Source organism: Mastomys coucha, unplaced genomic scaffold, assembly GCF_008632895.1.
Source record: "Mastomys coucha isolate ucsf_1 unplaced genomic scaffold, UCSF_Mcou_1 pScaffold20, whole genome shotgun sequence".
NCBI lineage: Eukaryota > Metazoa > Chordata > Mammalia > Rodentia > Muridae > Mastomys > Mastomys coucha.
Window position 1 is genome coordinate 85,224,162 of NW_022196903.1, and position 26,910 is coordinate 85,251,071.

At 47.6% G+C, this 26,910-nt stretch overlaps 2 protein-coding genes across 2 annotated transcripts in view; one reads left to right on the forward strand and one right to left on the reverse strand.

Moving 5' to 3' along the window:
* Window positions 1–25,113, reverse strand: part of Xpc (XPC complex subunit, DNA damage recognition and repair factor) — a 27,029-nt gene extending 1,916 nt beyond the window's left edge. The window contains exons 1-15 of the mRNA XM_031382584.1: window positions 24,921–25,113; window positions 19,489–19,690; window positions 17,489–17,595; window positions 15,708–15,828; window positions 14,262–14,346; window positions 13,517–13,674; window positions 12,970–13,090; window positions 9,912–10,001; window positions 8,256–9,128; window positions 7,040–7,200; window positions 5,073–5,154; window positions 2,467–2,601; window positions 2,194–2,363; window positions 1,663–1,756; window positions 800–889 (exon numbers count right to left, since the gene is read on the reverse strand). Coding sequence (XP_031238444.1) covers window positions 800–889; window positions 1,663–1,756; window positions 2,194–2,363; window positions 2,467–2,601; window positions 5,073–5,154; window positions 7,040–7,200; window positions 8,256–9,128; window positions 9,912–10,001; window positions 12,970–13,090; window positions 13,517–13,674; window positions 14,262–14,346; window positions 15,708–15,828; window positions 17,489–17,595; window positions 19,489–19,690; window positions 24,921–25,014 — 2,583 coding nt within the window. The 5' untranslated portion in view covers window positions 25,015–25,113. The remainder of the gene's footprint in view (window positions 1–799; window positions 890–1,662; window positions 1,757–2,193; window positions 2,364–2,466; window positions 2,602–5,072; window positions 5,155–7,039; window positions 7,201–8,255; window positions 9,129–9,911; window positions 10,002–12,969; window positions 13,091–13,516; window positions 13,675–14,261; window positions 14,347–15,707; window positions 15,829–17,488; window positions 17,596–19,488; window positions 19,691–24,920) is intronic.
* An 82-nt stretch (window positions 25,114–25,195) lies between these two features.
* The window catches only part of Lsm3 (LSM3 homolog, U6 small nuclear RNA and mRNA degradation associated), a 6,766-nt gene continuing 5,051 nt past the window's right edge, over window positions 25,196–26,910 (forward strand). Inside the window, exons 1-2 of the mRNA XM_031382586.1 lie at window positions 25,196–25,293; window positions 26,157–26,267. Of these exons, the coding sequence (XP_031238446.1) occupies window positions 25,273–25,293; window positions 26,157–26,267 (132 nt within the window). The 5' untranslated portion in view covers window positions 25,196–25,272. The remainder of the gene's footprint in view (window positions 25,294–26,156; window positions 26,268–26,910) is intronic.

Here is a 26,910-nt window from a genome sequence, read left to right on the forward strand (position 1 = left end):
CCCTTTCCTCCCCAACTTGCTTCTTGGTCATGATGTTTGTGCAGGAATAGAAACCCTGACTAGGACACCCAGGCAGGCAGCTCAATTGAGTCCAGGGGCAAACAGCTGCTGTTGTGCATGTCACCTCACTCTGACACAAATGCATGGTATTTTCAACTGCTCAGTGCTTATGACCAAGCTGCAGCACTAAGGGGCTTAAGGCGGCACCCCTGGAGGCTGGCTGGGTTAGCTGGGGAGGGGTCCTGGATGGACAGTAAGACAGTCAGTGGGTAGCCAAGAGCAAGTGAGAACAAGCCAGATGAAGGGGTCCCTAACCGGATTCAAGAGAACACATGGCTAAAATGTCTTTAGCAGGCAAACAGGCAACAGGAAGGGAAATCATAAAGGGAAAAGAACATTCAGAGCATGGCCTGCTAGGTCTGACTTGGTACGCTTCACTCAACTGTTCTAAGTTCTGCCTGCACAGGGATGAAAGCCCTCCCCCATACCCAGTGCTGTGGACAGACTGTGCAGGCTGGAAGCTGCTGGCCACTGTACCGGGAGTCCTGGAAGCCAAGAGGTGCAGACACAAAAGGCCTCACACACTTGAACTGCCTATATGGAACTCAGTGTTAAGTGTCTGGCTTAGGGTAACAGGACACAGAGCAGGGCAGGGCAGAAGCAGCTAGCTGAGGTCAATAGGCAGGCTTCCGAAGATAAACCACCTCTATAAAGTGATGTCACAGAATCTGGGCCAGTGATTGAGTTACCACTCAATCTGACCCCACACTTGTTTTGTCTACAAAGGCCCCATGCTGACCTTGGCCCCATAGCGGAGTTTCAGCCTCTCTCTGATGAGCAGTCCTCTGACCAGCAGCTTCCAGTTCCCCAGGGCCCGCTTTTCCTTTTTCTGCAGACAAAAGTAAAGGGAGGAAAGGTGAAGCAATGGCATCATCAGAAAAGTATTAAAGGCGGAGCCTGACACTCTGACACCTGTATCTATGCAATTCAGGTTAGGAGAGTCTCCCAGCCTGGGGAGACATTTAGTGGTTAAAGCGTTTGCTGCACAAGTATGAGAGTTCGGGTCCCTAGAACTTACATAAATGCTGGGTGTGCATGGCAACCTGCCTGTAATTCCAGCCTCAGAGAGTGGAGACAGGATCCCAGAGCAAGCTGGCTAGCTATCAATGAGCTAACTCTGGGTTTGATTGAGAGACCCTGCCTTAGTGAATAAGGTGGGGGAATGACTCAGGATTCCAGATATTAACCTCAGGCCTCCACATGCATGACTGCCTCCCCTGTGCCCCATAAACATGCATATACACACATGCACACACCACATAAAAAAAGAAAAAAGATAGAGAAAGCCACCAGCAACAAAGTCTTTTGTGATCCTCACGAATGGGAGGGTGGCAATCAGGTCTAGAATCTGGGCCTTCCAAATCAGGGCCCACAGCCCCTGGAGCATACATGCAGGCAGGCAGGGGACAGGACAATGGGCATGGAATGTGGGTGGGAGCTGTTTTACCCAGCATTCACCCCTAGGATGATGCCCTCCATCAAGCACCAGAGCAAACAATATGGACCGTCCGACCTTCTTCTATGATGCAAGGAGCGGCTGGGGCAGGGGACCCCAGCTGGAACTCACTGCTCTCCTCCAAAGGCCCCATTCACACTGCTCACCTCCTTCACCTTCTTTTCAATGATGGCCTGTTCGTTCTCCCAAGCAGCCAGCAGCACGTCTCTGAATTCCTCACAGACAATGTAGCCATCAGTTCTGTGGGAACATTAATACAGATGAGCTCCCTGAGTGGGCCGCCGACCCAGCCCCTCCTCCTCCCTTATTCAGAAGCCAGTGGCCCTTTCTGAGTATTTGAGGCCCTGATGGGCATTCCTGGCCAGCCAGAGACAGATGCCAGCCATGCAGGAAGGCAGGCTTATCTTCCTCCGCAGACCCTGCCTGAGCGCTAGAGTGAGAGTTCCTAACCCCAGTCCCCACTTTACCCAGGAGCACGCTCATGCCTTGGTCCCCAGCCTGTGAGTAGCGCTAGGGGGCAGTGCTTTGATTTAGCAGTACCAGGACACTCTACTGCTTCTGGCTAGAAGTTGGGACTTACCAGGGGATAAGACTGACTCTAAACCCACAGTCAAATCTGGAAAGTGCATGCCACCGGCCTCAGCCTCCCCAACGGCCACTGAAGGCCCCTCACGCACACTGGATGGCAATAGCCTCCATGGAAATCGAAGCCAGTGATGGCCTGCACACAGTCGATGTCCAGCTTGCGGGCCACACGGTGCAGGTTGGGTAGGTTCATCTGGACACAGCCGATGGGCATCATGCTGGGCAGGAAGAGATACACGTTCCCAAACTCATTCCGAGGTACCTGCAGAGATGGGCATGCCAGAGGGTAGCTGGATGGAAAACGGGACAGTGTACTCTGACGCCCCCCCCCGAGACCCCCCCTCCGCCCCCGGAGCTGCCCTTACCTTCCCATCTACAGCTACAGGAGGCTGATACTCTTCCGTCTGCCAGAGACCATAGAGGCCCAAGTCATTGTAGTCATGCAGCTGGGGCTCCGAAAGCCGGGCTTTCCGGGCACGGTTAGAGAAGCCTTTCACCATCTACTCCAGAGGAAATGGCCTGGTTATAAGGAATGCTTCCTGCTCTAGGGCTCAGCCCACACCAGGCACTGAGTGCTGTCAATCTGACACGGGCAGGCCTTCACTAGCCAGCTCATACAGGGCACACCATGGTTCTCTCTCCCTTTTAGTAGGGGAGGTGAAACAGAACTTGCTCTGTAGCCCAGGCTGGTCTCTAGCCTGAATCTATCACAGCTGGGCCATCATGCCTGACCTTCATGCTTTGGATAACCACTCATCTCAAAGAGCCCAGAAGCCACAGCTCATGAAGGCTTTTAAGCTCGGTCCTAAGTTCTGACTCCCATTACAATGAGAAAGAGGCCTTAGAGATAAAGTGACTCACTTAAGGTACCATGGTTTATCGGTGAGAAGAACCAGGATTTAATCCTGGTAACTCCTCATCTCTCTGTAGAGTGGAGCACTCACTACCCACCCAGTGTCACCTGAGGAAAGCAGTGTCTGGTCCCCAGTGCACAAAGGGTTGCATGTAGTCTCTCTCACCTTTTTCACTCTTTTCCTTTTAAAAACTTTTGGAAAATCACTCTTTAGATGAAGAGCCCACCAAAGGGTCTCAGGCTTGGTATGGTCCAAGCTACTATCTGCTCCTCTAGGCATAACTTCAGCTACCCCTGTGGGACTCAGCTGACTTCCGGTTCTGACATCTCCTAACGTCGCTGTTTGCTCTGCTTAGGTTTTTATTGTAACCTGACACAACCTAGAGTCACCCAGGAAGAGGGAGCCTCACTTCAGAGTTACCTTAATCAGATAAACTTGCCTGCGGCCATCTGAGAGGCTGCTGTGAGAGGGCCCAGCCTACTGTTCCAGACACCATGCCTGGGCAGGTTTGTATGAAAGCTAGCTGGGCAAGCAAGCAAGCATAGTTCCTCCTCGGTTCCTGCCTTTAATTCCCTCCATGATGGACTGTGTGTTTCCTCCACCAACTTGCTTTTGGTCATGGTGGTTACCACAGCACCAGAGAACAAATTAGGCTACTGTCCATCTAGCAGTGTTCAGTGACGTCACTGAGCATCTCTTACATGCCATGACAGCAATCACAGACACCCGGGGAAGAGGCAGTACCTGCTGAGAGAGCCCAGGCTGTGGGGGAGATGTAAGGAAAGGTAGAATGGGAGTAGGCCACAGGGAGCCCGAGAGATGTGAGTGGGACAGAGAAATACCGACCAGAACATGACTGGAGAGAAGGGCATTTAGGGCCCCAGGAGGAGGAGACAGATACTACAGCATTAACCATGATCATGTAAGGCTGTGGGCTAAAGTGATAGGCAGCTAGGGCCAGTATGCCACACAGGGCACTGTGTTCCCGAAAGAGCCACAGAACTGTAATACAGAGAATGCAAAGGAAGGAGGCTGTGACTGTCACGCAAGGAGGAGACACTGAGGCAGGAGGCAGGATGATGGAAATCAGTTCAAAGAAGAAATCAAGTCATTCAAGAAGTGTTACGTGACCAATCATGGACCCAGTCTTAACTGAGATACTAAAAGTCAAACACAGAATTACAAACAAAGACTAAATAAAATTCATTTTATTGATATATTAATACTTTCATTATAACTTAATTTTATATAGTAAGTTATATTTTTATTAATTTTATTAATTTATGAAATAGCTACTAAAAGTTATAAATGTCTGACTCTTAACTATAATCCACTGGACAGCACTAGCCTGAGATGAAGAAGGTCTCAGGCCTCTGGGTCCTGCAGGCCGTTCCATGCACTCAGGACATTGTGGCAGTAGCCACTACTGAAACCTGTCACCCCTTCCCACTAGCTGAGGGCTCATCACGGCTCCGTCTTCATCTGACAAGAGACAGTAAAAGCATAGAAAGGCCACTGTGCTCTGCTACTGTGATTGAGCCAATGCCTAGAGAAACGTCTGGAACACCTTGCTGAGTTCACAGCTCTCACAGGCAACTAACCTAAAGATGTCAGAGTCAGAGGCACGTGCAGAGATCAGGGCCTGTGAGTCCTGCTGAGCCTTGGATGCTACTACTAGCAAGACATAGCCTGTTCAAACTCTAGCCTTCTCATCTGTAAAGCTGACATTATGGCATTGATTCCTAGGGTCACTAAAATGCAACAGCAAATGCTTGGTGAACTGTTATGCAGGGCATCCAGGCTAGCAGGTTTCTCTATGAAGCAGGGCTTGAACCACAGAATAACCCAGCAACCCAGCTCTAACCTGCTGGCCTTTGATATTATAGCATGAGTCTCTAGGCTACTTTCTGGCCTACAGTTCTTATTTGGAAAACCTATTTCCTATATATGCCTTATTAATAAATAATTTAAATGTTTATCTCCTCAAACCATGCTTGAGGCAAAGAACAGGCTATTTCTTCTATCTTGGCATGCTCCAGCAGGGCTTTCTCACTACCTCTCCTCTCAGCTCTTGCTGCCAGCAAGATCTCTCTCTCTCCGTAGCATCTCGCTGTTACCTTATAGGGCACTTCTCCAAGCCGCACCACTCTTGCTTGCTTCAGCCATGTGTCCCTGGAGTGCAAGGTATGCACACAATCCCTAAGGGAAGATAGACAAAGGGAAGACTCAGTGCACGCTGTAGGGATGCAGGACCTCTGGGTCTCACCAGAGCCTGTATGTAACAGATGTTAATTCTCCTCCCAGGCTTTACATCACAACTGGCGCAGGCCCTGCTCCTTGCCCTCTTCCTGCACCACAGTACAAATGGCCTCACCTCTGGACTGCCTGTGCCCATGTGACCCTCACCCATTTATTCACCAGCAACAAATGATTCAGGCCTGTAATGAGGGCCAGAGTTGTTCTTGATTCACTGACCCTGAGCTCAGAGTCATACCACAGGCCTACAATTCTTTTAGTAAAGCTCTATACTCCCTGGCCAGGCCCTCTTCACCAGACATGATCAGCACCTCTTCAGCTCGCACCCCTAACCTGTTTGAGGGTAGGAGCAAGCAGGGGCATCAGGTTTACAGACATCAGCCTGCGCTTTGTTCATTTGCTTTCTACAGCTGTTTCTCAAACCTACAGCCCAGTACAGCTTACACAGCACAGCCTATGGGCTCAACAGAATGCCAGTAGGCCCACACCTGTCCCCTTACACCTTCCAGAGTCCCAGCAGCTCTTCTACCAGCCAGGATAACCAGGTCATCCCCTCTACCTCACAGGTAAAACTTCTGTGAGGACAGAGGCTCCACCCTGCACTCCTACTAGAGCCAGATCATCTTTGAGTGTCAAAGGACTTCAGACAGGAGCAGACAAGGCAGCAGGCAGAGAGGCTGATGGGTAGGCAACTCCTAAGAAACAGCCAAAAAGTGCACACAGCACTCAGAATGAATGCCAACTTCACTCTCTTTGGAATAATGACTGCCAGTGGCCTCTGTGAGGACATGGAGTGACTGGTACCATTGTGCACTGCTGAGAGGAAGGTGAACGGTGTAGCCACTAAGGAAACAGTTCAACCATGTCCTCCCCCCACCCCCAAATTTCTGTAGTATGCCAAACATGGACTCAACTAACACACAAAGTAACATTGCTCCCAACAGCCAAAAGGAGGGGCTGGAGCATCCTCTACATGAGTAAACAAACTGTGGCCTCTAAGGCAGAGAATACACAAGTTTAAGGAAGAAGAGGTTGGCAAGATGACTCAAGGGTAAAAGTAAAGGTCTGATGTGACTTTCCAACACGGCTTGAAGCAGGACCTGTTCCCCATCAGAGGACTCACCCCCAGGCTGGGTCCCTACACTTCTCTTCTGTGTTTTCCACTTATTTAAAGCAGCCCTATGCTTTGGTCCTTACATGTCAATCTTTCAAAATCCTTTCCTTCATTTGCTTTCTACTGCTATTGCTCAAAATCTCTGCTTCTATTTTTTTTCTCCTCAGCTCTAAATTCTATTTATCTTTCTTTAGTTTTAACTTTGCAAACATTATATATTTGTTTTTTATTCACAGTACTTTTTTGGTGACTTCTTTTGCCTTTAGTACACAGGCACACTTGTTATGTGTGATGACCGCCAGTCTCCACTTCACATCTTGTTTATGATGGCAGGGCATGGCACACCTGTGAGTGGGTCCTGACTCTCGTTCTCTGCTTTGATGTGCACTAAATGCAATGAGCACTTCTACAGTCTTGCTTCCCCCCCCACACACACACCCCACCCCCCAGATACAGGGTTTCTCTGTGAAGCCTTGGCTGTCCTGGAACTCACTCTGTAGACCAGGCTGGCCTTGAACTCAGAAATCCTCTTGCCTCTGCCTCCCAAGTGCTGGGATTAAAGATGTGTGCCACCACTGCACACCACTGTCCTTTAATATCCTAAGCCTTAGCAGACCGAGCCCACTCTACTAAAGATCTTCATGGGAGAGAATACCAATATTTCTACTGTAAGGTACCCAGCCACCAGGAAGACAAGAAGGATGCTTCATGCACCTGGAATAGACAGCTTCTCCACGACAATACCCAAGGACCGCAGCTGTCTCAGGGTAGATAGCCTGGAATTTCAAGAGGTGGCGCTTCAGGGCATACAGAGGGTGGTTCTTATATGTACTGATGGAGGTGGGCAAAGGCTGGTCCAGGTGCTTTGCCTGAAACTGCAAAGGCCAAACAGACAGTAGTGAGCAAGCTTCTTCTCTATAAGGGGGTTATGAATGGCTGCTACATATAAACCTGTCCTGACAACAGACTGTAGAGTCCAGACCAATCAGCAGCTTGGTGACACTGCCAGTCACTGTGGCCATGAGGTGCACTGAGGAAAGCCAGGAAGTACTAGTAACTGTAATGTGCATCTACATCAGGAAAGCACTTGTCTCCAGTCTTCAACATCCTAAGCCAAACAGGTCAGGCCCACTCTACTCAAGATCTTCATGGGGGAGAATACCAATTTTTCTACTGTAAGGCCTGACCTCAATGACATTGCCATCTTATAGCCAAAGCAGGCTTGACGGGCTTAAGCAACCACCCTATAGCTTTTCTGAGATCCACGTAAGTCTTGTACTTCAGTAAGAGCTTTGGGTTATCAATTATCAGTAGTAAATCTCACTGCTATGAAGCAAATCCCAAGCTGACTTAATTTTCTCTTAGCATCCCCCCAAAACACCAAGGGGCTCCTACAAACTGGCACCATTGTGTTGGTTGGTTTGTTGTTGTTACTGTTTTATGTTTTTTTTTCCAACTTGACACAAACCTAGACATGTCTAGGAAGGGAGATCTCAACTGAGGAACTGCCTCCATCAGACTGGCCTTTGGGCATGTCTGTGGGGCATTTTCTTGACTGCTGATTGATGTAGGAGGCCCAGCCCACTGTAGGCAATGCCATCCCTTAGCAGGTGATCCTGGAAGGTATAAGGTAGCTGAATGTGAACATGAAGACCAAGTCAGTAAGCACCTTTCCTCCACATTCCTTTCTCTGCTCCTGCTTGAGTTCCTGCCCTGTGGATGGACTGTGATGGGGATATGTAAGCCAAGTTGAATTAAATGCAACTGAATAAATAGAAAAGTATGCCCTTCTATGGCTTATGTAAATATATTCAGAAATACAGGATAAAGCCACACTAAAATCTCTACATACTGCTGGGCATAGTCATGAGCAGGAAAGGCTAGAGTTTGATTCCTGCCCAGCATTGAGTCTGTGTAGTCAGTGTCTTACCTCCTGGTCTTCCTTCTTCTCCCTCTCTGTAAGTGGGCTCCGATAGGGTCTCAAGGTCTCAGCCCACCATTCAGTGTCAACCCTGCACTTGCGGGTTGCTGTCATCCAGGCTGGGTCATATCTCTGAGTGACATCTCGGACCCAGTCATCACTGTCAATGCCTACAACATAGGTCATGGGTTTGGTGGCATATTTGTAACAGGCCACAGGCTGGCCCACCACACCATGCACACAATCCACACACACCCACTTTGCCTGTGGCTCACAGTACACCTCCAGCCACTGGTCTACACCAGCAGCTTTCCTGTCTTCCGTCTCTTCACCACCACTGGAAAGCTTCTTGCCTCTCTTATAGCCTGAAGAGCTTGAAGATGCTGTTGGAAAGCTTGGCGGCTCACACTGGCTTCCACGTTGGGTCTTGGAAGCACTCTTAGACCTAGCCTTTGTCCTCTGAAGAGCTGAGGCTCTCTTCTGCTTTCGAGGGCCAGGCTCACAATCCTCATCAGAAGAATGCTGGCCCTCCCCACTGGACAGTTCAAAGTCAGAACCACTGCCTGCCCCATCACTCTCGCTCTCCTCTTTGTAAGACACATTGGCAGCCACACGCCGCTTCCGGGCACGTGGACGGCCCTGGATTTCCTGCTTGGCCTCTTCTCCCTCGCTGCAGGAGGGCTTTCTCCGCTGCCTGCTGCCCGCCGTGGCTGTGCCTCTCTTCCCTCTGGCAGTTACCTTGCCACTGCCCTCAGACAAGGTTTCTTCTTGTTTGATTCTCTTGCTTGTCTTGGGTTTGTTGTGGCTTTCTGGAATGTTACTGGAAGGCTCTGAAGAGCCTCCAGGACCCTCTAAAGATGTTTCCTTGGAAGATTTTCCCCCCTGAAACAGTAAGAAATTTTGGCATAGTTGAGTGTGGTGCTATATGCCTGTAATTCTACTTGGGAGGAAGAGGCAGGATGATCAGGAGTTCAAGGTCATCCTCAACTATAGAGTCTGAGGCAAAAATCTGGGCTACATGAGACTTTCTCTCAAAAAACAGAGTGGAGAATTGGGAGGGAGAAATATATTAATTTTGCTGTTCTCTTACTTGAATATAGCTGTGGCTAAACTATGATAATCAACCTCCATTATTTCCAGGCATGAGATGACACGATGCCCCAGTGAGGCAGCATTGAGCTCCTTCTTCCCTCACGTATTTAAATCCATCAGTCCTCCACAACGTTCATGAGGATAGGTGACTTTCTGCCTGGTTCACAGGCTAGAAACAATAATAGCTCGGAACCAGCCCTCTCTCAGTTGACTCTGTGCACACCAAGCTCAGGGTGCTAGACACCTACTTGTATGTCCATCTCCTCTAATACAGGGAATGTGCAAGAAGGCTCAAAGGAGCTCAGGCTGCATGAATATCTACTCTTTAAAAATAAGACACGGTTAGGATGGCGACATAGTTCAGTGGGCAAAGGCACCTGCTGCCAACCTGAGTTCAATCCCTGGGACTCACACTGGGGAAGAAAAGAGCTTCCTTTCTGCAAGTTGTCCTCTGATCTCCACAAGTGCCATGATACACACTCAAATGTAAGGTAAATATAGTACAACAGGACAGATTTCCTCACTCTTCTGTAGTGGCAACTCTCTTCCCCTAGATGCCCCCAAGGTCCTCACCTTTGTCGCAGCTGACTTCAGTGGAATGGGCTGCAGAGACATGACCAGCCGGGTGAGCAGCTGCAGAGCCCGAAGAATTAGAAGAAATATCTACAATACAATGATAAGAGAAAACATATTTAACTGAACAATGTGAGGAAGCTGATCCAATGTGCTCTGTGGCTGAGGTGGGAGAGCATGAAACGCCCCCAGGACAGGACACCCGCCCTCAGGATACTGTTGTAAATGATGAAGCTGAGACTCAGCTCACAGGAAAGGATCCTAAGAAGGATTACATATAATGCAATGCAATGCAATGCAATTTAAACCACTTGCACACTTGACAGCACCTATCACCAGCTACAGGTTGACACAGTCTCTTCCTGCTTATATACCTTTTGATTACCTTGTAGACAAGTGTCATATGTGTGATTAAAAGAAAATAAAATGACCAATGAATGACTCACTGCAGTTAAAATTTGCATCAAGTGTGGACAAAAGAGTACGCTGTGGGGCACACTGTGACATACTACAGCTTCCATGGCAAGATGTTTTTCTCTTTTCTTTTGCAGGAGAGGTTGCAAGAGTTGAGGGCAGGTACAAAGGGATGGGGAGATGAAGTGAATCTCACATGATGTGAAACTCACAAAGAATCACTAAAAGTTCAAACAAACAGACAAAGGAACAAATGCAGCATGTAAAGAGCGGTGATGAGGTACTGCACACACCCCAATCCCAGCACACAGGAGGCTGAGGCAGAAGTCATGATTCAGGGCCACCTTGAGATACATAAAAGACCCTGTCTGAAAAAAGGGGCTGAAGGAAGCAGCTCCATGGTAGAGCATGCTTACCACACTCAAGTCCCTGGCTCTGATCCCTGGCAGCTCCCTGCAAAATTGGGAAGATCACCAAAGATGCAACAATCTGGAGGAAACAAAGGAACTCGACAACTGAGTGCAGTGTGGTGTCCTGGACAGGCAGAGGCAGGGCGGGCACTGTCTGAGGAAGGACTTCACAACTCTGTGCAGGAAAAGCCAAGAATGTTCAGTGCTTAGTGAGCTCTTCTGTAGGAGCTTGGAAGATGACAATATTGAGGGTAATACAAAAGACAGAGCTCTGACTCGTGAGATTTCAGAGGGAAGTTTAAAGACTCTGTCAGGACTATTCGTTATTTTGAATTAAGATCCTGTGGTTCTGGTTAGCTGGGGCTGAAGAGTCATCTGTGATTAACAAGATACCACAACTACTAAAGTGAAACCCTGGCTTTGCTGGGACAATCGACACTGGTTATCTGAAGCTAAGAAACTGGCAATGACTGAGAAGAGACCAGCATCACCGAGGTAAAATCTGGAAGTGTTTCCTCAGGGTGAGCACACACAAGCTGTGTTTCAGAGATGGTCAAGGTTGTACCTCATGCTGGCAGCCGAACTTGGTAATGAAAAAGCCACCCAATTGGTACTGGTTTTGAAGGCACGCAGGGGTCACAGAAAGCTGCTGAGGCTTGGCACTGTGATTGGCCAGGAGAGGCAATGGTGAAGGGGCAGCCTCAGCTATATTTTGAAGGGCCAGGACTGAAGAGGTCACACAAAGACCTTGAGGCTGGGCACCATGAAGAGAGCCTAGCTGCAGCAGAAGACCCCAGCATTGTAGAGATGCCAGTACCATGGGATAACCATCAAGAACAGCAGGAGAGGTGAGGTGGAGCCAGCCAGAGCCCCATAAACTGTATGTGCTGCAGAGGGCAGAACAGGAGGAGACTCAAGCCTGTCAGAGGGGCCCAGACGATCAAGAGTGACCCCCCAGGTAACTGGACACTAAGTTACTTGTACTGTTGCGGTTTGGCTTGGCTTGGTTCAGACTGTGACTGTGCCCTGGTTCTTTCCTTTTGAAGAAAGTATTTAATTTAATTTTGATTTTTACAGGAGCCCATAGCCAAAAGACTTTAAACTTTCTAAGTTTTTTTGATTTTTAGAGATGTTGGTTATTTTAAAGACACTGAAATTTTAATGTATTTGAATTTGTAAAAGTCTGTTGGACTTTAAAGTTATTTATGTTTTTAATTAGAGATTTTGGCGGTGAATAAGAAAGGTGTTGCTTAATAATGGTATGTTTGTATGTCAAGTTGACAAGGGGTCATTTGTATGGCTAGTCTTATGCCAATTTGACACAAACTAGAATTATCTGAACAGAGGGAACCTCAACTTAAGAAAATATTTCCATAAGGTTTGGCTATAAGCCAAATATTAGGCAGAGCTCAGGAATCCCTCCAAAGAGCAGAGGAAGGATTGTAGAAGCCAGAGTGATCAAAGACACCACAAGAATATGGCCCACAGAAAAAAACTAACCAGGGCTCCTAGGGCTGACAGAGAATGAACAGAGACAATCAGGGTCTGACCTAGGCCCTCTGCACATATGTGACAGTTGTGTAGCTTGGTGTTCTTTTGGGACTCTAACAGTGGAAGCTCGGCTATCTCTGACTCTTTTGCCTGCTTTTGGGACCCTTTTCATCCTACTGAGTTACCTTACCAGCCTTGATATGGGGGTTTGTGCCTAGTCTTTCTGTAACATAAGCTGTGTTTGGCTGATATCCCTAGGAGGCCTGCCCTTTTCTGAACAGAAACAGAGAAAGAAGAAGGAGAAACAGTGTTCGGGATGTAATATATGAGAATAAAAAGAAAAAGAAAGATCTGACTGATCACTTTCTTAACTAGTGATTAATGGGGGAGGGTTCAGCCCATGATGGGTGATACCATCCCTGGGCTAACAGTCCTAGGTTCTATAAGAAGGGAGGCTGAGCAAGTCATGAGGAACAAACCAGTAAGCAGCACCCCCTCCAGGGCCTCTGCATCAGTGCCTGCCTCCAGGTTCCTGCCCATTTTGAGTTCCTGTCCTGACTTCCATAATGATGAACAGCAATATGGAAGGGTAAGCCAAGTAAACCGTTTCCTCCCCAACTTGCTTTTTAGTCCTTGTGTTTTGTCACAGCAACAGAAATCCTGACTAAGACAACAGGCACCTCCCAGGATAACATGGTATTTCGTTGCCATTAGTGAGCAGCGTCACCAGAGGAAGCACTTACGTGGACCAACTCTTCATTATCCCTCGCAGAGTAAATGGCAATCCTCCTTTCCAAGGTCGTCTGCAGGCTGTCATGCTCACTGGCTGAAAGGTCAGCATTGACAGTGAAGGTTCCGATGAACCTGGGGAGAGAGCATGCACTCCTCTATACAGCAGTCAAAGCAAAGGAGAAATTCTAGTCTGTTACAGCCAAGAAAACAGGAAGTGACTCTTAAACTTGCCTGCCCACACTGGCTCTTCTCAGCCCAGATAGCTAATGCTGACCATCACTGACCCAGCTCAGCTGGCACATCCTCAGGCACCCTTCCCACTGCCGCCGCCGGAGGGAACTCCTCATACTAGCCTGAGTATGTGGTGCATATGGAACTTGAGTCAGCCAAAGCTCTCTTTTAGGCCTAGAATCATCCTGGTGTGTCCCTCTCCTCAATGTCACGCCCCTTCCTGATGCCAACTGACCACTTCAAGAGAAGTCTATAGAACTGACCTGAACTAGCCCAAGAGAAAACCAATCCTATAACCCAGTGTTAGAGTACAGTAGATGGCCTTACCACTTTACCAGGTTTGAAAGGTAGTAGACATCCCTATCTTGGAGTGGCACCTTGGTAAAGCGAATTGGGATGATGGAGAGGCCAATGGCCAGCAGATCTGGCTGTCGGCAGATGCTATTTCGATAGAAGCCACTGGCCAGTAGGCACAGCAGGTGAACCTGTAGAGAAGGGAAGAAGAAGCCAGAATAGAGGGAAAGCTGAGGATAGCAGGGATCCTGCTGCCAAGTTCAGATGTTGTGGACAGGGAACATCAGCTGTGCTTCTACACACAGCAAGTACAAAGTACATCAGCCATATTCCAGGGCTTTGTGTCTCACTCTTCTCTTCATGTACTCACTCCCTCAAAGAATCCACTAGTTCAAATAAGAATGTTTTCTCTCCCAGCCTCACCTTTACAAACTGCAGGGTTTCCAGAGGAAGCCCCACATCACATAAGTCTACAGTAGTGAAGCCAGCAGGGAAAGGGAGGGGAGACAAAGGCTGCTCAGGGCACCAGCTGGAGGCCAAGCATGAATCTTCCTGACGGCTCTCCTCTCACCTTGTTCATCTGAACCCACCCTGCTCTGATGGGCACCCCACCTTAACTCCTGTTCTGTCCTCCACCCTTTAACCTACCGAAACAAGAGTAAGGTTGTCCACTCTCTCATCTCCACATAAAGCTTTCCCCTCCTTCCCTCCTTCCTAACTTCATGCAGGCCTGCCCGCCCCATCTGGCCCTGCTCTTCATGGCCCTACCAGCCTTTACCTTGTGCATGTTCTCCTGCACTTCTTTATTGAAACGCTTCATCATCCTCCGCAGGTATGTTTCAAGCTCCATCTTTATCTTCTCACTGAAACACACAGTGAGAAGGCCCAAGATTGAAGTGGGGAACCGCAACTCCTCACCTTGACACGGGAGTCACTTCCCTGGGTTCCTATACAAGGCTGTGCTACTCAGCCAAATCAACAAGCAACTACCATCTGCTCCTTCTCTGTGGAGAGAAAGTGGCATCTGAGTGAAATGTGTGCTGTTGACACAGGCATAGCCATGCCACGGGTCCCACAGCCTCAGACTCATGGGAAAATGGCAAAGCCTCCCCTTGCCCAAATTCAAAGAAATGGGAAAGGCTTCATTTTCCTCGGGGGTTCAAGTATGGATGTACACAGAAAATGTCCACCATAGCTCTGCACCATGTTTACAGACTCGAGACTGTTCCCATACAGAGACTGCTCCTACTGAGATGACCTAAACCTGTTCTCTTGATCCAGCTGTACACCATGCACTCTTCCTCCTAAGTTATCTCTGTGTGATAGCCCTGCCTCCATGATCACCTCTATATAGTAAACACACCGAGTCTGGAGGGTTGAGGTTCTCTGTCCAAGATGACCTGAGCAGCCTTCTGTCCACATGGCTGTCTTTTGTTCATTCCCTCTTGCCCTAGTCTGGTCCATCCCTGCAGCCATGATGGATGCAGCACTTCTCATCTGCAAACCTGCTCACAGGTCTCTGTGCAGCCCCTGGATTCAGCAGCTCCCATCTGTAATCTGCTCTTGGACACTCTGCCAACCCCTCCCAGCATGCCCTGCCTCACCTATAAGCCTCAAATCCCCCTCCATCAGAATCTTAACTACTAACTTCCTCCTCAAATTAAAGAAGACATTTACATGACTATTCTGCAAAATCTTTAAACCCATCAACCTACAGGAAAACCTTGGACTTCCTGAAAGAAACCACGTCTCCCTCCACCCCACCCACTGAAGTGAACCTCATTAGCTAGCTTGTTTGTTCCCTTTTCCTAGGCCATCAGGAGGCTACAGTGGAGCTAGAGTGGGTGCTCCTTCCATAATGGGAACTATCTCAAGTCTTAGTGTGATACATGGTAGGGGACGTGTGAGTGCCATGTCAGCCAATAGAAATTCAGGTCTTGGATCCTCTACTCACTGGCTAGGTGGCTCCTGGACTGTCACTCATGCTCTCTGAGCCTAAGAGAGCTCTGGGCTCTAAGGGTCACGTAGTAAGAGATGAACAAGGTGCTCAGCTCTTGTCACGCACCTCCATCTCCCACCCAGCCGGGACACCCAGGTCTCCACTCAGTCCGACTGCAAACCCAGGCTCTCCCAGTGGCTCCGACCACGCTGAGATGCGAAGGCTTTCTTGGTGTACCTGCTGCCTATTTTCAGGACAGACGCCCAGAAGCAGAGTCCAGCCTACCTTCTTTTCCGTTCCTTCGCCTGCTCTGGTGTTTCAATTTCTATCTCCACTGTCTTCACAGGCAGGTCAGACCGTGAGTTGGCAGAATTCTCTCCCAGGTCCAGCACAGGCTCAGTAAGTTCTATCAACAGTAATTTTAAAGGTGGTTAATAATAATTGGGGCTGGTGACTCAGTGGCTTAGATCCCTGACTATAGAGGACCTAGGTTCAATTCCCAGCACTCACATGGTGATTCACAGCTATAACTCTAGTCCCAGAGGATTCAACACCCTCTTCTGGCCTCCATGGGTACAAGGCACATGATACAGACATATATATGCAGGCAAAACATTTATACACATAAGTTAAAGTTAACAATAATGAGTTAATATATGAAACAAAATCAGAGTTCTGCTTCGGAAACAAAATCAGGAATAGAGAAGGAAGGCTCCGAGACTCCTGACTGTTTACCTGATAAAACCAGATACTCTAAAAAGCAAGAGGCCAAGACTTTTCAAAGCAGGCATTACTCTACAAAGCCAAAGAGGAAAACAACAGTGCCTGCTATGGTGGCACACATCTGTAATCCCAGCACTCAGCAATGAGACCAGAGGTCCTACATCCCAGGCCAGCCTGAGCTACATAGCAAGTCCCATAATAGAGACCTCATCAAAAACAAACAAACAAACAAACAAACAAAAACAAGGCCTGGAGGCTCGAAAGGTTGTACACAACCTGGGGACCTGACTTTGGGGCTGGATCCCACAAGGTGACAGAAAAATACTCTTGAGAGTTGTCCTCTGATCAAAGACACATCAGACACAGACACACACGTAAAACACATAAACATTCACAATACAGACATAACATACAACACACACACACAAACACTTTAAAAACAAAGCTAAAAAAGCAAGGGATAGGAGCCGTAGTTCTGTGGTAGAGCAGCCTCCTAGCATTCCTAAGGCTATCATGCTCTGCACCACAGTAATTAATAAAGGTAGTACATGGGGGAGCTTTAGACTAAAAGTCATTACAAACTCGTAACAGCCACTGGACCTGGATTAGAGAGAAGGAGAGAGGTTGGGAGGGAGGGGGAGAGAGAGAAAGAGAGAGAGAGAGAGAAAACGAGAGAGAAACAGAGACAGAGAGCGAGCAAGCCAGCTATAAAGATTTTTTTTTAACAACTGAGGGTTATTTTTCATGTTTGGGGTGTGATAAGGTTGCTTCATCATATAAGACATCATCACTACCTTCTTAGTAAATAAAGGCTTGCTCAAGTATTCAAAAGCCAAGCTTTGGGACTGCTACATAGAAAAAGAGACATTCAGTAGAAAGGACCAGGTATCGGACTACTCTCATTTCTTGGTAGATGTGAACCTTGTCAAATAAAAGGCTGGAGGGGAAGCATGCCCCACAGATGGAAGCAGGGATTAGCATTAGCTACTTTCATGGTGTGGGCTTGAGGCTCAGGCCTACAGCGCTTGCAGACCTCCTCCCCAAACCCTGCAGCCTGACTAGGCACAACTCACAGCTGCATGCGATTGGCAGAATGCTGCCAGGGAAGAAACCTGCCTCAGGCGAGCAAAGAACTTGCTCTACTGCCATGTGGGGTGGCGCTGGGCTGGAGTGAGGACTACACAGCTCTTCTAGGTGCACTCTTCCTCAGCACTGCTTCTGTCAAGTCCCTACTGTAACTGTATCTCAAGATGGTCTTTGTTATAAAGAAAAACAAAATTGCAACATGTGACTTGGCTCCAAACAGCAGAGAACCAAAGTTTAGAAAACAAGAGGCACTTCACCTTCCACCTCCTCCCAGTCATCCTCGCTGTCATCTTCATCAGTGCCTTGGTCCACCTCCTCTCTTTTTGGATGTTTCTTTGCCTTCTTGTAGTCAGCTGGTGAGTCCCTGTATACGGATCAAAGACACAGAAGGCTCACATACATAGCATAGTGTAACACTCAGGCTAAGCAGAACTTACAGGAGTCCTTCTCCTGTTGACTGTTGCAATCACATTTATAAAAATGATGGACAGCTGGCTCTCAAAAGTCTCAAGATGTGAGGTTGGAAGAGCTCCAATGTAAGGTCGCCCTGGCTACTAAGTAAGACCTTTGTTTCTCAAAACAAACCCAGAACCTATTAACTCACAATCCATGTGAAAAACAAAACCAAAAAAAATAAAAAAACAAAGCGAAACAAACAAAAAAAACCCTGCTGTGCCTTGAAAAGGTGAGGGCAAAATTAAAGCAGCCATGTGGTCCCAGGAGTCAGGGAAAGCTGAGGTAACTGAGCACACTAGCACGTACCTGGAGGCCAGGGAGGAAAAAGGCTCACACCAGCAAAGCTGGAGCTGCCTGTGAACCAACTCGGAGAATGCTTTTCTCCCATTAGAAAATGTAGCCCAAGGACACTGAAGCTGGCACACCTCAAACAGGACGAAGTAAGGTGTGATCACAGAAGAACCTGTAACCAGGTCCAGGCTGGGTGGCTGCTGATAGGGGAAACCATGCAGATAAGCAGCTGGATAGATAAGATGCCAGCTAAACAGCTGCCAGGACGATGACGGATTTCTGCAGATTCTTGTATAAACCCCAAACCCTGACTACAGTTGTGGATTATTTTGGGCTTTGTAAACATTAGGATACTTGGTATCTAGAGGAAACAGCCAAGATTTTAGCACAGACATGTGGGACCATCTCAGTCCTGGGCTCTAATAAAGCTCCAAACCCCCTCCACTTTCATTTTTTTGTTTGCTACTTGCAACCAGGAAGCACTGGAACCGCGGTGGAGAATTGGGCTGCTCCCCCTGGCCCACTACTGCCCTCTGCTGAACTGCCCTCCCAACATCAACAGCACTTCCTGTTTATTTAGAAGCAAAAGGACTCTCACCTGTTTCCCTCTATTCACCTACTCTCCAGCTTGCTTAGGCTGGGTAATGAACTAGTCTCGTGTTCACTGTCCCTCATACTGAAATAAGGATATTTAGCTTCTATAAAGGCAAACTACAGGCCCAGCCTTAGATGAACATGAATGAAGGTCCTGTGAGCATGAATGAACAGCTGTGGCTGAGACCCAAGAAGTGTGATCACCCTAGAGGGTGGCAAAACCCGAGTAGCTTGCATTGTCATATAGAACTATCATCCAGGTGGACATATCACACTCTGCAACAGCAGCAGGAAAGAGGAGCAAAAAAGACCAATAGGTTAAAAACAAAAACCTAAACAAACAAAAAACCTAGAGCCAATGGCTTCAGACACGTATCAGAGGGGAAGAAAGTACTCCAGATGGAAGGAAGGAAAAGGGGGGGACAGCTGAAGGTGGGGTTCGGGCTCAGTGCTCAGTGTTCACTCACAATGCAGGAGGCCTTTGGTTTGATCCACTAGACTATGAGAAAGCAAAAACATAAAACTAAGAAGGGCAGCAGGGGACAAGAGTGTGCCCAGTGAACGCTCAAAGTCCAGCTGGGCACTAGTTGACAGTGCCAAATTTCCAGATGGCAGAAGTTTCCTGCCTGCCTCTCTGCTAAGTATCTGTGAGGTTGAAACAATACCAGACCAAGAATCAGGAACCCTGAATTCTATTGCTGAGTATGCTTCTAGCTAGCTGTGTAACCATGAATAAATGGCTATTTGCGAGCTGCCATTGAACTCATCAGAATCTGAGGCCTCCAGTGCCTGCTGGCCTGGCTCTGTCTAGAAATGCTTAACAACTCTCCTTCTTCCCACATCCCCTTAGAGGGCAAGGAGTCACTTCCATTATCCTCACTCCTCGGACGGGAACAGCCATCACTGGGCTCCTCACCGGAAATCGTCCCCGTCGCTGAGTGCCTCCTCCTTCGGAGCCTTGAGATTCTTGGATTTAGCAGTGGCTTTGGCCACTTTCTTTTTTGCTGCACCACGTGTGGCGTCCCCTGGATCACTGCAGCCTCTCTTCCTCTTTCCTTGAGAAACTTTCGTGGGAAAGCACTTCCTTCGGGGTTTCTGTTTCTCATCTTCAAAGTCATCTAGGTAACAACACAGGGCAAGATGTGAAGGGTGGTTGGGAAGGTGGAGACGGTGTGACTTATGGGCAAGGGTCAGGAAAAGGCTCATACTCTCCTCACAACCACGGCTCTGTCACCCGTCACTTGTTCACCAGCCTGTTCCTAGGCAGCACCGAGTGCTCAGCCTTTCGCATGAAGCCTTCTCTAAGGTCAGATTGAAATTTACAGATCAAACACAAAGCACTATCATCAGGCTTTACAACACCAGATCACTCCCTTTCTTATTGTACTTCTAAAGCTGAAACCACCCTAGGGCTAAAACTCTAAATTCCAACCTTAAAGGAAAATGCTTGGATCCACTCATCGACAGACACCTTGCCCGTCACCCACCTGCTAAGGCCTATGAGACTCTGTCTACTACTCTCAGGTGAGATGCTTCCAGTTCACAAACCTCTTTGCACCTTACTCTTACTCTTGAGTTTCCATCATATTTTAGACCAAACTCTGCTCAAACCACACTGATCTAACCTAGATGGTGCTTGTAAGCCAGCAGCCTCAGCAGCCTCCAGAGTCGGAAGAGGACTGTGGATGTTTCTCAGCTACTTGGCATCAATTTCAGTGTTCAGATGCCAAAAGGCTTTTGACTTTTGAAACATCTGCGTCAACTTTACAGGTTCAACAAATTATCAACAAGTCCAAAGGAGAACCTCTGCTTCCCATAACTCTGCTTCAGCTTACTTTGCGAAGATAGATTAGCTTTAAGACTCCAAAGAGGGTTAGACGATGGTGGCATACGTCTCTAATCCCAGCACTAGGGAAGCAGAGGCAGGTGGATCACTGTGAGTTCAAGGTCAGCCTGGTCTACAGAGTAAGTTCCAGACAGCCAGGGCTACACATAGAATCCCTCTCTCGAAAATGGGGTGTGGGTTGGGGGAAGACTCCAAAAGGGAGTGCTGAATTATCAAATAAACCCATTCCTGTCATTCACTCTTTGTCCCGCTGACTCTTTGGGCATGAATTTATATTCTCAGAAAATCTATTTTTGTTTGTGGGGGAGGCAAAGACTCTTCAGTTAGATCTAAATGAAATAGTAATTTAATTAAACTAAAATTTACATGAGACAAACATTTGTTTTTATGCTAGGTAAATCACTAATTCTTGTCTTTTTTTTTTTTTAAATTTCAAAGACAGGGTCTAGAACTTGTGGTGATTCTCCTGCCTCAGCAATTTCCATGTTTTAAACACTCAGATACAATAGCAAACAAAACACTGAGAAAATAGTTGCTAGGCAGTAGCAAATTTGTCATCTGAAAGGCACAGAATTTAATTCTGTGTTTGAAAAGGTAGAGGGCGTAACAGAAAAGAGTTACATATGCTTATTGTCCTTAGGGTTTCGACTGCTCCAACAAAACACTGTGACTAAAGCCACTTGGGGAGGAAAGGGTTTCCTTGCCTTGCACTTGCACAGCACATACATCACTGAAGGAAGCCAAGGCAGGAACCTGGAGGCAGGAGCTGATGCAAAGGCCACGGAGGGGTGCTGTTTACTGGGGTGCTCTCCACGTTCTGCTCAGTCCTGTAGGTGTCAGGACTACTACCCAGGGATAACCCCACCCATAATGCTGGGCCCTCCCACATCACCATTAATTACAAAAATGCCTTACAGGTCTGCCTACAAACGGATCTTATGGAGACACTTAATTGAGGTTCCCTCCTCTCCCATGACTTTAGCTTGTGTCAATTTGATATAAAGCTATCTGGCACACTTAAAGTATCAATTTTCCCCCAAACTCTGAATATCCAGGGGAGCATGGTGGTATTTACCTGTGAGTCAAGTACTAGGAGAATGAGGAAAAATGACAGCCAAAAGTTATAGGTCAGCCTGGGCTACAAAGCAAGATTCTGTCTCCAAAAAATAAACTATGCCAAGCTAAGCCAAGCCAAACACCAAAAAACCCTGAATAGCCTTCCATAAAATGATTAAATCACTCTATGATATATAACATTTTGTTGTTATTAAGGCAAAGTCTCGCTGTGTAGCCCTGACTAGCCTGGAACTCACTATGGAGACCAGGCTGGCCTTGAATTCAGAGATCCACCTGCCTCTGCCTTCTCAGTGCTGGTATTAAGGGTGTACCTCTATGCCTGATTTAATTAAATCATTATTAAAATAAAGGAAAATGACATAATATGATGTTCAACATGAAGTGTTGTTTTTGCAGAGTATGAAACACATAGTAAGGAAATGGACCATCACTCTGCAGCCATAACCTTTAGACAACAGAAACAGGTGGCTTGTCAGTATTCTTTGCTGTGTTTATTTTCTGTGAGACACAAAGGGGGAAGAAAGCCTCTCAAACAATCTCCAGATCAGTTCCCAAACTTGAGAGCTATCTAACATATCTAACCAGTGTTCTTGAGCTCAATGTCACTTCAACAACTCAAGAATGACCACTGTGGCTTGCTCATCCAGCTACTGAGACTTAAGGGCAAGGACAAGCACCTTCGCCCAAGACACTTAGGATGAATTCAAATTCCTCCAGGCTGAGGTCCCTGCCCTTCGTCACCTCAATTCCCACCACTCAGCTCTTCATACTGAGTCTAGCCACGAGTCTTTAAGCATTCTGTTTTCTTTGCAGAGGAATACGTACTTACCCCACCGCCATGCCGCCAAACTTCTTATGAAGAGCTCAAAATTACACATAGTTAGCTGGCTATAGGACCTGGGCACTGACAGCCTCTTCCCCATACCCATGGCAGTCTGATTAAGAGCAGCCAGATTTACTCAGCACCAAGTGAATTTGCTTTTCTCTCTCTTTAAACTCTTCTCATGTTCACCTGACTTGCCTCCCCAAAGAATCTCAGCATCCTAACAACAGGAACTTTACCTGCTTCATTTGCTAGCATATTCCCAGTACTTAGGACAGTGGCTGGAAATCGCTGAATAAATAATAGAGAACCTAATGAATTTCCCTATGAAGATAACACACAGGGGGAAAGAAAATGAAGAGCTGCCCACTCAGCAACAAGGTGAGTGATGATGTTCTTTGTTGCCAACGACCAAAGGTCGCCAAGCCCCATCTTCATTTGCCCGCACGCATGGGGGTGCTCCTCAAATCTGCCCTGTAGAAGCTACATAACTGGTGGACACCTCATAGCAGATACTCAAGAAATAAATGAGTAAATGAGGCTTCTTAAGTGTGGGGTAAGCAAACTTCCCTGAAGTTTAGCAAATATTAGTATCTCCTAGTGGACCATGAATTTATGGTCTTTATGTAATCAGATTCCAGTGTAGAAGGCGTCACAGGGTGGGCGGGGTGAGAGTCACTAAACTAGTCAAGTTTTCTACCTAGTTATTTTAAAAGGTCTAGCCATCCCTTCTCTAGCAGCATGTATTTTTACACATTGTAAAATGTTTTGGCAGGGCAAAAGAGATGGCTCGGCAGTTAAGAGCACTTGCTGCCTCTTCAAGAGAACCCAGGTTCAATTCCCAGATCCCACACTGCAGCTCACAAATCCAGTTCTGGAGGATCCAACACCCTCATCTAGCCTCTGCAGGCACAACTCACACATGGTGCACCAACATGCATGCAAGCAAACAGCCATACCCATAAAAATAAAAAAATAATAAAGTGAGTGGAATGTTTTTTCAGGGATAGGAAAAAGAGGAAGAGGCTGGGCAGTGGTGGCACACGCCTTTAATCCCAGCACTTGGGAGGCAGAGGCAGGCAGATTTCTTAGTTTGAGGCCAGCCTGGTCTACAGAGTGAGTTCCAGGACAGCCAGGGCTATACAGAGAAACCCGACTGGAAAAACCAAAAAAGACGGATAACAAAAAAGGATATTGAGGAAAATGAGACTTGTTTTTATGAAGGTTACATTTTCCCTCAGGCAATCAGATAAGATCACTAAAGAATAAGAGGTTGACAGGACAGTAACTGGGATTCTGTGGTAGTGGGGTCCCATTAAATGACTACCTTAAGATGATCATGGAGTGTCTTAGACCTGAAGCAGAGAAGAAATTAGCCCCATCAAGGGTCATGATGAACATTCTAAGCCAAAGAAACACGAAAGGCCAGCCTCCAGGTAAATAAACAACCAATCTAAAGAGCAGAAAGATGGTCACTAAGAACCAGGCATGGTGGCATCTGCCATCCCTGTGATCAGGATTAGACTGGAAGACTGACTTCTAGGCCAGCCTGCTGTTTAAATAAACAGGAAAAAAAATCAAAATAAGATTATCTGAAACGGAAAGATCCAGATTTCTAGGCCAACCTGCTGTTTAAAATAAACAGGAAGAAGTCAAAACAAGATTATCTGGAAAGGAGACAAGAGTAGAATTGTGACAGCCTCTAAATCCTGTGGGAAGTCAGCAAAGTGAGGTAGATGTTTTACTTGGGGAGCACAAGTCTGAGGAGGTTTTGGGTAAGAAGACAGAGGCATGAGGTTTTGTTGTTCTACATCCATTTGGCTGCTAAGTGATGGCCTGAGGCACACAGATGAGGGGAAGCCAGAAAAGAAGCAACGTGAAGTTCACTTACTCAGCTATGGACAGGATCTCCAGCTATAAAATTAAGAGAATTAGGTCTAGATTTCAGTGGTTCCGAAGCTGAACTGGACTTGCTGCCAAACTGGCAGATAGGAAAAGGTGTGTTTTAACAGGTATGTCTTAAAAGGAGTGATTTATTGAAATGGAACAACTGGAGGATGTTTAAGAGGGAAGATGCAACTTTTGCTTTGTTCAAGATCTAGGTAAGATGCGCATTCCAGCCAGGACGTAGCGGCGCATAACTGGTTAATCCCAGCACTTGGAGGCAGGCGGACTTCTGAGTTTGAGGTCAACCTGGTCTACAAAGGAAGTTCCAGGACAGCCAGGGCTACACAGAGAAACCCTGTCTGGAAAAAACAAAGCAACAACAACAACAAAGCACATCCTAAACTCGGACCTGAAGTTATACTGCACGGCATTCGGGAATTTGAGGAGCGCTCTCGCACTACAGAGTCTCCCTCCGTCTTGGTTTTTGGGTCTCCTTGAGACACCTGGTAACTGCGAAGCTTTCTGCCGCTCGGCCTTCAACACTTGCTAAGAGGCTGAACTTAGCTCTAATGGTTAACAGAGGGGTTAAGGATGCTAGCAGAGGCCCTCGGGGGCGCCGCGCATCCGGCCGTGAAGACCTTGCCGCAGACGCATTCCGCCGCCCGCCTCAGCCTCCGCCACCATCGTCTGGCATGTCGCAGACTCGGCTTCTCACCCGCATCGCTCTCCTCGTGCGGAGCTACTTTGTTGTCCTCGGTTTCCCGGCCGCATTTCCGCCGCCTTCCCTCCGCGGTGCGCCTTCGAGCCATGCCATCCACAGGCGTTCCTCCCGACTACCGCGCCGGACGCCGCAAGTCCCCGCATGCTCGCCCCGCCCCGAGGCGGGTCCTGCCTGGCCGCGCCCCCAGCCCAGGGTAGGGCCACGCCCTCCAAGGAAGCCCCGCCCCATGCAAACTACAAGGGCGCGAAAGGACCAAAACAATGTACTTCGCTTTCCAGTGCGTGGTTGCCTAACGTTTCTGAGAGCCTGCTCTCGCGAGAGGTGGAAAGGGCGCAGCGTTTGAAGCATGGCGGACGACGTAGATCAGGTAAGTTGGTCTCGACGCGTTCGAAGAGGAAGTGCTTTCCCTTCCCGGTCCGACTCGCTTTTTCCACGCGTCCGGTGGGATGGCCCTTATCTTTTTTTCCGAGTTACTGCGGCCTTCCGTAGCCGAACCTGCTCCTGAAACTTCCGTAGGCCTAGAGTTTCTCAACCCGCCCATCTGCCTGCCCATCACGCTCGTCGTCGCCCTTTCTCTGTAGATGGGCTGGAGATGCCCATCTCTGGGAGATAGCTGTCGGGATTCGGACAGAAAGCGTGATGTCGTAGTAGGACACCAGCTTAGAAATACGTGTAAGCACTGGCCCACAGGCAGTGGCTCACTTGGAGTGTATTACGAGGGGAGGTCAGAGGAGAGATGCAGTTATATGAGATAGAGAAACTGCTAGAGATGTAGTGTGAAGAAAACAAAGATCTGGCACACAGGATAACAGAAGGGCCTCCACGCCTCTTCACCTACCCTTTCCTATTTCTTAGGTAGCCGGTGTGTACCTTGGCCACCGAAATGACTTTCACTCCGTTACATGCACACCCCCCTACACACACACACCACACACACACACACACACACACACACCACACACACCACACACGCTACCCTACTGTGTTTCTCTTCAGAGCGTGTTGTTTTAAATGTGTTTAATTAACGTGTTTCTTCCACAACGAGAATGTAAGTTCTTTAATAGGGATTTTATTAGGACTGGAGAGGTGGCTTAGTGGATAAGAGCACTTGCTGCTCTTGTAGACAACCCTGGTTGTGTACCAGCAACCCACATGCTGCTTTCATTGCTGAACAGTGAAACACCCACACTTGCCTCTGTATTCCATTCCTAAGCCTTCATCTTTCATCAGCAACAGACCACCAATACCGTAGAGGAGCCCCTGGATCTGATCAGGCTCAGCTTGGATGAGCGAATATATGTGAAAATGAGGAATGACCGAGAGCTTCGAGGCCGGTTACATGTAAGTCTATTAAATCATCACAGAACCAGGTGCTTCTGTTGTCCCTTCCTACCTCCTTACAAATAAGAACTGCAACATAAAACTTACTTTTTTGAATTTCTTTTGGGAGTTGTAAAATCCTTTATTTACTTTTAAAATGTGTTTTCCTTAACCAGGATATTTTTTAGAAAGGGATGGGACTCCTGTGAGATCAGAACAAGGAATCTATCTGATCCGCTGGAGCAGGAGTTACAGACAGTTGTGAGCTGCCTGATAGGGTTGCTGGGAGCCAAACTCAGGTCGTCTGCAGGAATCCAGTGCTCTTAACTTGAGCATTTCTCCAACCATATAGAACACTTTTGTTTCCTTCAGTTTTGTCTTCTGCTTATTTATTAATAAACTTGTTTATTCTGTTTGTTTTAGACATACTATGCAACCTGGCTAGCTTCAAACTCAAGATCCTCCTGCCTCCCTCTCTCCTTAGAGCTGGGATTATAGACATGCACTACCATTCTTGGCAGTGTCCTGGATTTTTAAAAGTTATTGTACAGGGTGTTTTAGTTTTTGACATATAAAACTCTACTTTGTTATGAGAAGAATTAAATAGTAGGCTAGAAGTAGCTTGCCTAGCATGTGGCATATAGCTTATACCCTAGCACTACAA